We start from the raw sequence: 14,050 nt of genomic DNA, 5'->3' as shown, positions 1-14,050 counted from the left end.
CTTAGTGTCGCTCCCAGCAGGACATAAGCCAGGAGCGGCCATTGCTGTGTCTGGCAGCAGGCAATGTTGTCATTTGTTGTCACGTGTTACAAACATTGACCACATTAAATAGAAAACCGCCCGTATCTGTATACCGCCCACCACTACGACTGCATAATGTTACTGTTATCTGAATATATTACATTTACTCTATGATATTGATAATTATACTATTTATTTACTTTTTCCTTCCTAGACAAGTGAAGAACTCTTTCCTAGAAATTAGGCACCTGAGGGTGATACGTGTCCTGTATATATATCACTGATCACTGAGGATGGACGAGGACAGGAGGCACATGACTGAGAAGATACTAAACCTCCCCCTGGAGATCATCTACCTGCTGACTGGGGAGGTGAGGTCACAGTGACATCACTCTTATCTCTATTACTGACACAGGGACCTGACCGGGGAGGTGAGGGGGTCTGGGAGCGTCACAGTGACATCACTCTTATCTCTGTCACTGACACAGGGACCTGACTGGGGAGGTGAGGGGGTCTGGGAGCGTCACAGTGACATCACTCTTATCTCTGTCACTGACACAGGGACCTGACTGGGGAGGTGAGGGGGTCTGGGAGTATCACAGTGACATCACTCTTATCTCTATTACTGACACAGGGACCTAACAGTGACGTCACTCTTATCTCTATTTCCAGAGCCGCACCACCACTAGGCAGCTTTCTGCATCTGCCTGGGGCGCCGGCCACTGGAGCCCGGCAGGATGGAGGCGAGTAACTTTCCCTCCCATTCTTTGTTGAGTGACTCAGCGCATCGCCCTGCCAAACCCCCTCTACCACCCCCTGTGTACCGACGCCCCCCCCCCCCGCGCGCGCAAAAGTGTCTCCCGCGACTGTGAGGGGGGGGGGGGTCGATTCAGCAGTTTTGCCTAGGGTGCTAAGATGGCTTGCAACCGGCCCTGCTCACTACCTAATACATGTCCTTTTTTGTCTCATCACATCGCCCCACTTCTCTTCTCTCACCCCCACATGCGTGTCCTCCTCTATCTCATCACATCACCCTACTTCTCCTGTCTCACCTCCTAATACATGTCCTCCTCTATCTCATCACATCACCCTACTTCTCTTGTCTCACCCCCTAATGCATGTCCTCCTCTATTTCATCACATCGCCCTACTTCTCCTCTCACCCCCTAATACATGTCCTCCTCTATCTCATCACATCACCCTACTTCTCCTCTCACCCCTAATACGTGTCCTCCTTTATCTCATCACATCGCCCTACTTCTCCTCTCTCACCCCCTAATACATGTCGTCCTCTATCTCATGACATCACCGTACTTCTCCTGTCTCACCCCCTAATGCATGTCCTCCTCTATTTCATCACATCACCCTACTTCTCCTGTCACCCCCTAATGCGTGTCCTCCTCTATCTCATCACATCGCCCTACTTCTCCTCTCTCACCCCCTAATACATGTCCTCCTCTATCTCTTCATATCGCCCTACTTCTCTTGTCACCCCCTAATGCATGTCCTCCTCTATCTCATCACATCGCCCTACTTCTCCTCTCTCACCCCCTGATACATGTCCTCCTCTATCTCATCACATCGCCCTACTTCTCCTCTCTCACCCCCTAATACATGTCCTCCTCTATCTCATCACGTTGCCCTACTTCTCCTCTCACCCCCTAAAACATGTCGTCCTCTATCTCATGACATCACCGTACTTCTCCTGTCTCACCCCCTAATGCATGTCCTCCTCTATTTCATCACATCACCCTACTTCTCCTGTCACCCCCTAATGCGTGTCCTCCTCTATCTCATCACATCGCCCTACTTCTCCTGTCACCCCCTAATGCGTGTCCTCCTCTATCTCATCACATCGCCCTACTTCTCCTGTCACCCCCTAATGCGTGTCCTCCTCTATCTCATCACATCGCCTTACTTCTCCTCTCTCACCCCCTAATACATGTCCTCCTCTATCTCATCACATTGCCCTACTTCTCCTGTCACCCCCTAATACGTGTCCTCCTCTATCTCATCACATCGCCCTACTTCTCCTCTCTCACCCCCTAATACATGTCGTCCTCTATCTCATGACATCACCGTACGTCTCCTGTCTCACCCCCTAATGCATGTCCTCCTCTATTTCATCACATCACCCTACTTCTCCTGTCACCCCCTAATGTGTGTCCTCCTCTATCTCATCACATCGCCCTACTTCTCCTCTCTCACCCCCTAATACATGTCCTCCTCTATCTCTTCATATCGCCCTACTTCTCTTGTCACCCCCTAATGCATGTCCTCCTCTATCTCATCACATCGCCCTACTTCTCCTGTCTCACCTCCTAATAAATGTCCTCCTCTATCTCATCACATCGCCCTACTTCTCCTCTCTCACCCCCTAATACATGTCCTCCTCTATCTCATCACATCGCCCTACTTCTCCTCTCTCACTTCCTAATACATGTCCTCCTCTATCTCATCACATCGCCCTACTTCTCCTCTCTCACTTCCTAATACATGTCCTCCTCTATCTCATCACATCTCCCTACTTCTCCTCTCTCACGCCCTAATACGTGTCCTCCTCTATCTCATCACATCGCCCTACTTCTCCTTTCACCCCCTAATGCGTGTCCTCCTCTATCTCATCACATCGCCCTACTTCTCCTCTCTCACCCCCTAACACATGTCCTCCTCTATCTCATCACATCACCCTACTTCTCCTCTCTCACCCCCTAATACATGTCCTCCTCTATCTCATCACATCGCCCTACTTCTCCTCTCTCACGCCCTAATACGTGTCCTCCTCTATCTCATCACATCGCCCTACTTCTCCTTTCACCCCCTAATACGTGTCCTCCTCTATCTCATCACATCGCCCTACTTCTCCTCTCTCACCCCCTAACACATGTCCTCCTCTATCTCATCACATCGCCCTACTTCTCCTCTCTCACCCCTAATACATGTCCTCCTCTATCTCATCACATCACCCTACTTCTCCTCTCTCACCCCCTAATACATGTCCTCCTCTATCTCATCACATCGCCCTACTTCTCCTCTCTCACCCCCTAATACATGTCCTCCTCTATCTCATCACATCGCCCTACTTCTCCTCTCTCACGCCCTAATACGTGTCCTCCTCTATCTCATCACATCGCCCTACTTCTCCTCTTTTACCCCCTAATACATGTCCTCCTCTATCTCATCACATCGCCCTACTTCTCCTCTCTCACTTCCTAATACATGTCCTCCTCTATCTCATCACATCTCCCTACTTCTCCTCTCTCACGCCCTAATACGTGTCCTCCTCTATCTCATCACATCGCCCTACTTCTCCTTTCACCCCCTAATGCGTGTCCTCCTCTATCTCATCACATCGCCCTACTTCTCCTCTCTCACCCCCTAACACATGTCCTCCTCTATCTCATCACATCACCCTACTTCTCCTCTCTCACCCCCTAATACATGTCCTCCTCTATCTCATCACATCGCCCTACTTCTCCTCTCTCACTTCCTAATACATGTCCTCCTCTATCTCATCACATCGCCCTACTTCTCCTCTCTCACTTCCTAATACATGTCCTCCTCTATCTCATCACATCTCCCTACTTCTCCTCTCTCACGCCCTAATACGTGTCCTCCTCTATCTCATCACATCGCCCTACTTCTCCTTTCACCCCCTAATGCGTGTCCTCCTCTATCTCATCACATCGCCCTACTTCTCCTGTCTCACCTCCTAATAAATGTCCTCCTCTATCTCATCACATCGCCCTACTTCTCCTCTCTCACCCCCTAATACATGTCCTCCTCTATCTCATCACATCGCCCTACTTCTCCTCTCTCACTTCCTAATACATGTCCTCCTCTATCTCATCACATCGCCCTACTTCTCCTCTCTCACTTCCTAATACATGTCCTCCTCTATCTCATCACATCTCCCTACTTCTCCTCTCTCACGCCCTAATACGTGTCCTCCTCTATCTCATCACATCGCCCTACTTCTCCTTTCACCCCCTAATGCGTGTCCTCCTCTATCTCATCACATCGCCCTACTTCTCCTCTCTCACCCCCTAACACGTCCTCCTCTATCTCATCACATCACCCTACTTCTCCTCTCTCACCCCCTAATACATGTCCTCCTCTATCTCATCACATCACCCTACTTCTCCTCTCTCACCCCCTAATACATGTCCTCCTCTATCTCATCACATCGCCCTACTTCTCCTCTCTCACCTCCTAATACATGTCCTCCTCTATCTCATCACATCGCCCTACTTCTCCTTTCTCACCCCCTAATACATGTCCTCCTCTATCTCATCACATCGCCCTACTTCTCCTCTCTCACCCCCTAATACATGTCCTCCTCTATCTCATCACATCGCCCTACTTCTCCTCTCTCACGCCCTAATACGTGTCCTCCTCTATCTCATCACATCGCCCTACTTCTCCTTTCACCCCCTAATACGTGTCCTCCTCTATCTCATCACATCGCCCTACTTCTCCTCTCTCACCCCCTAACACATGTCCTCCTCTATCTCATCACATCGCCCTACTTCTCCTCTCTCACCCCTAATACATGTCCTCCTCTATCTCATCACATCGCCCTACTTCTCCTCTCTCACCCCCTAATACCATGTCCTCCTCTATAGGCACAACCTCTTCTCCTACCACCCTTCTATTCTCCTTCGCTCAGGCATCTGCTCCCATCATTACACTTGGGGGGGGGGGGTGATTGACTCGATAAGCAGCCCTCTAACGCCCCCGCCACGGCCCGCACATCCCCACAGCTTTGCAAATGGATTTTAAAAATATACATCCATGTGTAGGGTAGCGTACGGGGCAACATCGTTTGATGGTCGACAACTATTCAATGTTTCTTCCCCTGCTCGCAATTTTACGTAAGTATGGACTGACCTAGACGTGCGGCATCTGGGTCCGAGAATCAGAGACCTCAGCCGCCCACCCACGGAACACCCCCTGCGGGCCTCCATCCCACCTACCCCTGTGCGACATCAACAGCAACTATGGAAGTCGCCAAAGGCGCCTGTACAGAAGCTGCAAATATGCGCAGAGTGTAAATATCGGTCCCTGGTGCAAACACGACGGGAACCGATTCAATTAGAATCAGGGCCATTATTCCTTGTCTCACAGCACAGTCTATGGGTCACCTGTAGTCTCACAGCACAGTCTATGGGTCACCTGTAGTCTCACAGCACAGTCTATGGGGCACCTGTAGTCTCACAGCCGCTGGAGAATCACTGGTTATCCGGGCCTGAGCTGTAGTCGCAGATAATAGTATCTGTCCCACAGTCCTCGTGCCGTATGGATATGTAGATTGCACCATGTAGTATATGTCCTGTGGGATTGGGATGAATTCGTAACATAAACTCTTGTTGTATGGTAAGTACAATTACATCTAACACTGCGTCTACACAGAACAGTCTTATGTCAGATGTTATTGTTCCTTGTTACACAGAATTATACAGTAGTGAATGAGACATCTGGTGAGCGGGTGACACCCAGCAGCCATACCCGTGTGTCAGGAGGACTGAGCAGGACCCAGAGCCCCATCCCGGTGCCTCCACCTCACTCACTGATACATGAGAGGCGCAATGACCAGAAGATCCTGGAACTCACCAACAAGATCATTCAGCTGCTGACCGGAGAGGTGACTGCTGGGAATGGGACGTTATACAGTAACACCGGGGGATGTGACCGGAGAGGTGACTGCTGGGAATGGGGCATTGTACAGTAACACCGGGGGATGTGACCGGAGAGGTGACTGCTGGGAATGGGGCGTTATACAGTAACACCGGGGAATGTGACCGGAGAGGTGACTGCTGGGAATGGGACGTTATACAGTAACACCGGGGGGGTGTGACTGCTGGGAATGGGACGTTATACAGTAACACCGGGGATGTGACCGGAGAGGTGACTGCTGGGAATGGGACGTTATACAGTAACACAGGGGGATGTGACCAGAGAGGTGTCTGCTGGGAATGGGACGTTATACAGTAACACCGGGGGATGTGACCGGAGAGGTGACTGCTGGGAATGGGACGTTACACAGTAACACCGGGGGATGTGACCGGAGAGGTGACTGCTGGGAATGGGATGTTATACAGTAACACCGGGGGATGTGACCGAAGAGGTGACTGCTGGGAATGGGACGTTATACAGTAACACTGGGGGATGCGACCGGAGAGGTGACTGCTGGGAATGGGATGTTATACAGTAACATCAGGGGGATGTGACCAGAGAGGTGACTGCAGGGAATGGGACATTATACAGTAACACCGGGGATGTGACCGGAGAGGTGACTGCTGGGAATGGGACGTTATACAGTAACACTTGGAGGATGTGACCAGAGAGGTGACTGCTGGGAATGGGACGTTATACAGTAACACCGGGGGATGTGACCGGAGAGGTGACTGCTGGGAATGGGACATTATACAGTAACACCGGGGATGTGACCGGAGAGGTGACTGCTGGGAATGGGACGTTATACAGTAACACCAGGGGGATGTGACCGTAGAGGTGACTGCTAGGAATGGGACGTTTTACAGTAACACGGGGATGTGACCGGAGAGGTGACTGCTGGGAATGGGACGTTATACAGTAACACCAGGGGATGTGACCAGAGAGGTGACTGCTGGGAATGGGACGTTATACAGTAACACCGGGGGATGTGACCAGAGAGGTGACTGCTGGAAATGGGACGTTTTACAGTAACACCAGGGGGATGTGACCGTAGAGGTGACTGCTGGGAATGGAACGTTATACAGTAACACCGGGGGATGTGACAGGAGAGGTGACTGCTGGGAATGGGACGTTTTACAGTAACACCGGGGGATGTGACCGGAGAGGTGACTGCTGGGAATGGGACATTATACAGTAACACCGGGGGATGTGACCGGAGAGGTGACTGCTGGGAATGGGACATTATACAGTAACACCGGGGGATGTGACCGGAGATGTGACTGCTGGGAATGGGACTTTATACAGTAACACCGGGGGATGTCACCGGAGAGGTGACTGCTGGGAACGGGACGTTATACAGCAACACCGGGGGATGTGACTGGAGAGGTGACTGCTGGGAATTGGATGTTATACAGTAACATCGGGGGATGTCACCGGAGAGGTGACTGCTGGGAATGGGGCGTTTTACAGTAACACGGGGATGTGACCGGAGAGGTGACTGCTGGGAATGGGACGTTATACAGTAACACCAGGGGATGTGACCAGAGAGGTGACTGCTGGGAATGGGACGTTATACAGTAACACCGGGGGATGTGACCAGAGAGGTGACTGCTGGAAATGGGACGTTTTACAGTAACACCAGGGGGATGTGACCGTAGAGGTGACTGCTGGGAATGGGACGTTATACAGTAACACCGGGGGATGTGACAGGAGAGGTGACTGCTGGGAATGGGACGTTTTACAGTAACACCGGGGGATGTGACTGGAGAGGTGACTGCTGGGAATGGGACATTATACAGTAACACCGGGGGATGTGACCGGAGAGGTGACTGCTGGGAATGGGACATTATACAGTAACACCGGGGGATGTGACCGGAGATGTGACTGCTGGGAATGGGACTTTATACAGTAACACCGGGGGATGTCACCGGAGAGGTGACTGCTGGGAACGGGACGTTATACAGTAACACCGGGGGATGTGACTGGAGAGGTGACTGCTGGGAATTGGATGTTATACAGTAACATCGGGGGATGTCACCGGAGAGGTGACTGCTGGGAATGGGGCGTTATACAGTAACACCGGGGATGTGACCGGAGAGGTGACTGCTGGGAATGGGGCGTTATACAGTAACACCGGGGGATGTGACCGTAGAGGTGACTGCTGGGAATGGGACGTTATACAGTAACACCTGGGGGATATGACTGGAGAGGTGGTCGCTGTGAATGGGACTTTATACAGTAACACTGAGAGATGTGACTGGAGAGGTGACTGCTGGGAATGGGACATTATACTTGATCTCATACATCAGGAGCCATCAGCCCCTATTATACTCCTTCTCCTCCTCACATCATGTCACTGTGTGTTACCAGCCCAGAGATCTGACCAGTCTCCTCCCTGCACTCTCTGGTGTATCTCATACATCAGGAGCCATCAGCCCCTGTTATACTCCTGCTCTCCCCCTCACATCATGTCACTGTGTGTTACCAGCCCAGAGATCTGACCAGTCTCCTCCCCGCACTCTCTGGTGTATCTCATACATCAGGAGCCATCAGCCCCTATTATACTCCTGCTCTCCCCCTCACATCATGTCACTGTGTGTTACCAGCCCAGAGATCTGACCAGTCTCCTCCCCACACTCTCTGGTGTATGTCATACATCAGCAGCCATCAGCCCCTATTATACTCCTGCTCTCCCCCTCACATCATGTCACTGTGTGTTACCAGCCCAGAGATCTGACCAGTCTCCTCCCCGCACTCTCTGGTGTATCTCATACATCAGGAGCCATCAGCCCCTATTATACTCCTGTTCTCCCCCTCACATCATGTCACTGTGTGTTACCAGCCCAGAGATCTGACCAGTCTCCTCCCCGCACTCTCTGGTGTATCTCATACATCAGGAGCCATCAGCCCCTATTATACTCCTGCTCTCCCCTCACATCATGTCACTGTGTTACCAGCCCAGAGATCTGACCAGTCTCATCCCTGCATTCTCTGGTGTATCTCATACATCACCAACCATCAGCCCCTATTATACTCCTGCTCTGATACTTAATGCAGAAATAAAATATCTATTTCCAAAGCTGTATTTTATCCCCAGCAGATGGAGGGAGAAGCAGGAACACAGCGGAGGGACGGCTCCTTGTGTCTTCAGATTATAAAGTAGAAGATTCTCCAGGACAAAACCCTATTACACCAAATATACGTCCAGTGTTGGACAGTGAGGATATGACATCTGGTCCCTCTAGCTCTAAAGAATGTTCTGCTGATAAGTTAGATGTTGTTATACACAGGATAAGCTCTACAGGTGGTAAAAGTTTCCCCTATTCTGAATGTGGTAACTGTGTCTTACATTGTCCAGTCTTTGTTGGACATCAGAGAACTCACACAGGTGAGAAACTATTTACATGCTCTGGTTGTGAGAAATGGTTTACACATAAAGCTAATTTGGTCTGTCATCAGAGAACTCACACAAGTGAGAAGCCGTTTCCATGTTATGAGTGTGGGAAATGTTTTACCTCGAAATCAGAACTTGTTACACATCAGAGAACTCACACAGGAGAGAAGCCATTTCCATGCTCTGAGTGTGGGAGATGTTTTACACAGAAATACAGGCTTGTTATACATCAGAGATATCACAGAAGTGAGAAGCGGTTTCCGTGCTCTGAGTGTGGGAAAGGTTTTAAACAGAAATCACACCTTGTTATACATCAGAGAAATCACACAGGTGAAAACACATTCTCTTGCTCTGAATGTGGGAAATGTTTTACGCAGAAGTACTGTCTTGTTAAACATCAGAGAAGTCACACGGGTGAGAAGCCGTTTCCATGTCCTGAATGTGGGAAATGCTTTACACGGAAAGTAGATCTGGTCAGACATAAGAGAACTCACACAGGTGAAAAGCTGTTTCCGTGTGCCGAGTGCAGGAAGTGTTTTACACAGAAATCCAGTCTTGTTGTACATCAGAAAAGTCACGCAGGAAAAGAAAAATACAAACAATGTCATGAGCTGATACACAAAACAATTTTACAGGGATAGTCTAAGAGCATTTTGCACTTATGGATGCTGTCTTTCCCACCCTGCCTGGAGTTATCTCATATTGGACTGGACCAAGAAAGATATTCATAATGAAATATTCTTGGCTATGTGGGAAAGTACTAATGTCTCCCACTATAGCGCCCATTCATCACTTCTTCTGCACAACCTTCTGGGATAATACCCAAATGGATCTCTAAAATCTGCTGAACTCTTTCTCCTGCAGCTAGACTAGGGGGACACTGGGCCCTGGGGATTACAGGTTGGGCTGGAGCTTTGTACTGAAAATACTTAATTTAAGACATAAGCTCTTCTACCTACAACTACACATTGTCCGTGTTCTTTAGGTGTCTCCAGCAGTATTTGTAGTTTTTTTATTTGCAACTTGAATATATAAAACTCATGTCAACCTTTTCACCATGTCAACCTAAAGCATATCGCCGTTTTCCATGTGTCAACCTTCTGCCTGTTGACCAATAGTAGTTGACCTTATTCTTATCGACTTAACTATCCACACCCATTTAGAGAGGCGCTGTACTCAGCTGTAGCATCAGACAGTTCTCCAACCAGGAGGACTCTGGGGAGTTGTGCGTAGACGGTTGGGTAAGTCTGGGGTCATGCAGGTGTTGGAGGTGGCCTAGTCCTCTCCTATCTATCACTGTGGCCACAGGGTCTTCATCAATTAGTCTCTGTCTTTGTGAAGCTTGTAGCGCTTCAGCTGGAGAATCAGGCTACGGCAGTATCTGCGTCTGTTCCCTCAGCACATATCCGAGTTGCCCAGTGGTGGCACTGCTCAGTCGCTACAAATGAACTACATACCAAGTGTTCTGCCTCAGGTTTCCTTTTATTTGGAACACTTTTTCGAGTCTCCTCAGCTGTGCGCGTCTTCCTCCTTCCATTTGTACAATCCTTTCAGAGTGGAGCGTCCACTAATGGTCCACCTACCAGTGCCGCTTCTTCCGTGGTAGAGGTCAGCTTCTAACAGCAGATTTTCTTGAGCCAATCCAGCGCTCAGGGGGCCAAGATTCCCCATAAGCCTACTGGCTAACAGGATCTCTCCACTACAGTCTGGTAGCCAGTCAGATGGTCCAGGCCAGAGACTGCTGGTTTGAGTCCAGGGCCGGTGCTAGGGGGTTCGGCGCCCTCCTGCAAACTATAAATTTGCGCCCACCCAAACTTTACAAAGGGAGGGGTGTGGCCACACAATAATGCTCCCACTCCAAATGACACCACACAGTAGCACAATCTTATTCACCTAACACAGAACCAGTGCCGTAACTAGCCATTTTGGTGCCATGTGTATGAAAAACAGGGAAAGTGCGCGCCGAAGGCGCGTGCAAAATTGTAGAAGCGTGGCTTCATGGGGAATTGGCGTGGTCACATAAAAGTACCAATAACACCATAATCCCCATAACATATTATGCTTCACACCTCAAAATAACACATTATAGTAACCACACACAGTAATGCACATTATTCGTAATGCCACACATCATGATGCCCCTTGCACAATATGCAGAACACCATAATGCCCATTACACATTATGCCACACACATAATATGCCATGCACTATAATGCCCATATGACATTGACACACATTATGCTACACATAATGCCCCAAGTACTCCTGCATATGCCCACATTTGTAGCGTTGCTTATTGATAACACCCACACCAGTTGCGAAAAGTAGTTTCTCTGCTTACAAGTAGTGGCCACACCAGTTGCCGACATTAGTAGCACTGCGTAACCATAAACCCACACCAGATGCTGACAGTAGTACCTCTGCTTATACATAACACCCACACCTGTTGCCAAAAGTAGTTGCTCTGATTATACACATGCCCACACCAGTTGCCTGAAAGTAGTACCTCTGCTTATACGTAGTTCCCACACCAGTTGCCGACAGTAGTAGCGCTGCCTATACACGTGCCCACACCAGTTGCCGACATTAGTAGCGCTGCCTATACACATGCTCACACCAGTTGCCGACTGTAGTAGCACTGCATAACCATATGCCCACACCAGTTGCTGACATTAGTAGTGCTGCCTATACACGTGCCCACATCAGCTGCTGACATTAGCAGCGTTGCCTATATGCGTGCCCACACCAGTTGCCGACATTAGCAGCGCTGCCTATATAAGTGCCCACACCAGTTGCCGACATTAGTAGCGCTGCCTACACATGTGCCCACACCAGTTGCCGACATTAGCAGCGCTGCCTATATACATGCCCACACCAGTTGCCGACATTAGCAGTGCTGCCTACACATGTGCCCACACCAGTTGCCGACATTAGTAGTGCTGCCTACACGAGTTGCCGACATTAGTATTGCTGTCTACACATGTGCCCACACCAGTTGCTGACATTAGTAGTGCTGCCTACACACGTGCCCACATCAGTTGCCGACATTAGTACACTCACACTTTACAATGGTGGCAGCTCATCCTCTCCTGTTTCCTGGTGTCTTCAGTCAGTCTTGCTCCATTGTAGCCACGCCCCCTCCATCAGTGAAGCTCCACCCCCTTTCGGCCCCTGCCGATGACCAGCTGATAATGAGCAATGAGGGATCTCTGTGCCTCCGGCGCTGCTGCCTGTGATGAAGTGTGACAGGCGCAGCAGCAGCCGGCAGGCACGGAGGACAGCAGAGGATGCACAGCAGGGACAGCGCCTCTCCTCCCCGGCGCCTACCTGCTTTGCATCCTCTGCTGAGTGGGTAGCGCCGGCCCTGTTTGAGTCATTTTCAGATGCCTGGCTGATCAACATTGTTCCAGGCTTTTCGGATGGAGTCATTGCTCCAGTTCTTCCTCTAGAACAGAACCAGGTTTATCTGTACTCTGTTTCTTGTTCAGAAGCTCAACAGATCCTTCTAATGGTCTTGAACCTTTTGTGCCATAAACACCAAGTGGTGGGGAGATATTTATCAAATGAAATCTGTTTGATTAGTGAACTGCAGTATTTATTATTTTTATTATTTATTTATTAACAGTTTCTTATATAGCGCACACATATTATGCAGCGCTGTACAGAGAATATTTGAACATTCACATCAGTCCCTGCCCCAGTGGAGCTTACAATCTATATTCCCTACCACATGTACATGCACACACAAATTAGGGTTAATTTTTTTTTGGCAGCCAATTAACCTATCTGTATATTTTTTGGATTGTTGGAGGAAAGTGGAATACCCGGAGTAAACCCACGCAAGCACGGGGAGAATATACAAACTCTGCACAGTTAGAGCCACGGTGGGGATCGAACCCATGACCTCAGCGCTGTGAGGCAGTAATGCTAAACATTACACCATCCGTGTTGCCCCAGTAGGGGGTCCAGCAATGTGTTGTCCTTGCTGAAAGTTAGGAACACGCATCTTCACATTCCAGTGTGGGTCGGTCCTCATTCTCTTATTCGGTCACATCTGATCAGTACAAAGCACCTAAGTTGCCCATTACAAACCCTACAATTTGCACAACTTAACATTACAAATGAATCTTGAATTAAGAGAAGCCACCTCTGATACCTTGTCCGTGCTTTCCCTTTCTGGAGGTGGTCTTCAACACCTCTCTCCATTGAGTTTCTTACCGTAATCCAAAGCATGGACCCTGCAGAACTTGGTTACAAAGCTACTGTCAGTGCCTTGTATGTCAGACTTGCTGTGCAGAAAGCTTTGGTGGGGCACAGTGGCAAAATCAGGGGGGGGGGGCACCTGGGCACGTGCCCCCCCTGTCATTTCATTTTGTAGCTGAGGACCAGGGCTTTCCAACGAGCCCAGCCCCGTGTCTCTAGCCCCCCGGGAACCGGAGATATCGCCTGGCAAAGCTGTAACGTTTTTTCCCCATAGGATAATATGGGACCCGGCAATTCCGACCCCCACCTAGTTCCGACGGCTGACAGTTCCCTCCCTGGCATCACAGAAGCTTGTGGTTGATCTCATTCAATTCCAAATCGCTGGGCCTTCAATATGATACCAGGCTGGTCCATATCGCATGTAAACTGATTTTTTATTTTTGAAATGTAATTTCATGGCTGTTCATGTTCTTTGATGGCAGATTACTCTGGAACCAAACGTTTCAGTTTCACTGGACCAAAATCATTCAAAGCCCACTCAAATCAGTATGATACTTGTCTCATGTAAATGGGTCAGTTGGTGCCGAAGATATAACCGGTTAAATTAGATAACTGGTTAAAGAGGGGGAGGGGAGGTTTTCTCTCCCCCCTCACACCAGAAAATGCAGGGACTAGGCTGGTGTAAAGGGGGCCAACCTGGGAATGCATTTTCTGGTGTGAAAGGGGTATTATTTCAATTAGCCGGGACCTGCAGTG

At 49.5% G+C, this 14,050-nt stretch overlaps 1 protein-coding gene across 1 annotated transcript; it reads left to right on the top strand.

The window, feature by feature from the left end:
• The first annotated feature begins 116 nt into the window (after positions 1-116).
• On the top strand, positions 117-10,996 carry LOC146009989 (uncharacterized). The gene is made up of 3 exons (XM_083150709.1): positions 117-392; positions 5,473-5,664; positions 8,794-10,996. Exon 3 carries the CDS (start codon positions 8,922-8,924, stop codon positions 9,729-9,731), a length of 810 nt encoding a protein of 269 aa, XP_083006835.1. The 5' UTR covers positions 117-392; positions 5,473-5,664; positions 8,794-8,921; the 3' UTR covers positions 9,732-10,996.
• Positions 10,997-14,050: the final 3,054 nt, after the last annotated feature.

The sequence above is a fragment of the Crinia signifera genome, chromosome 6 (assembly GCF_055691185.1).
Source record: "Crinia signifera chromosome 6, ASM5569118v1, whole genome shotgun sequence".
NCBI classification, from domain to species: Eukaryota; Metazoa; Chordata; class Amphibia; order Anura; family Myobatrachidae; genus Crinia; species Crinia signifera.
Note: the sequence above shows the minus strand (reverse complement) of the source record. Positions and strands in the feature narration are given on the sequence as shown.

What these genes read in the sequence shown, in the direction of transcription:
- LOC146009989 (XM_083150709.1), top strand. Translation starts at nt 8,922, where the DNA reads ATGACATCTGGTCCCTCTAGCTCTAAAGAATGTTCTGCTGATAAGTTA.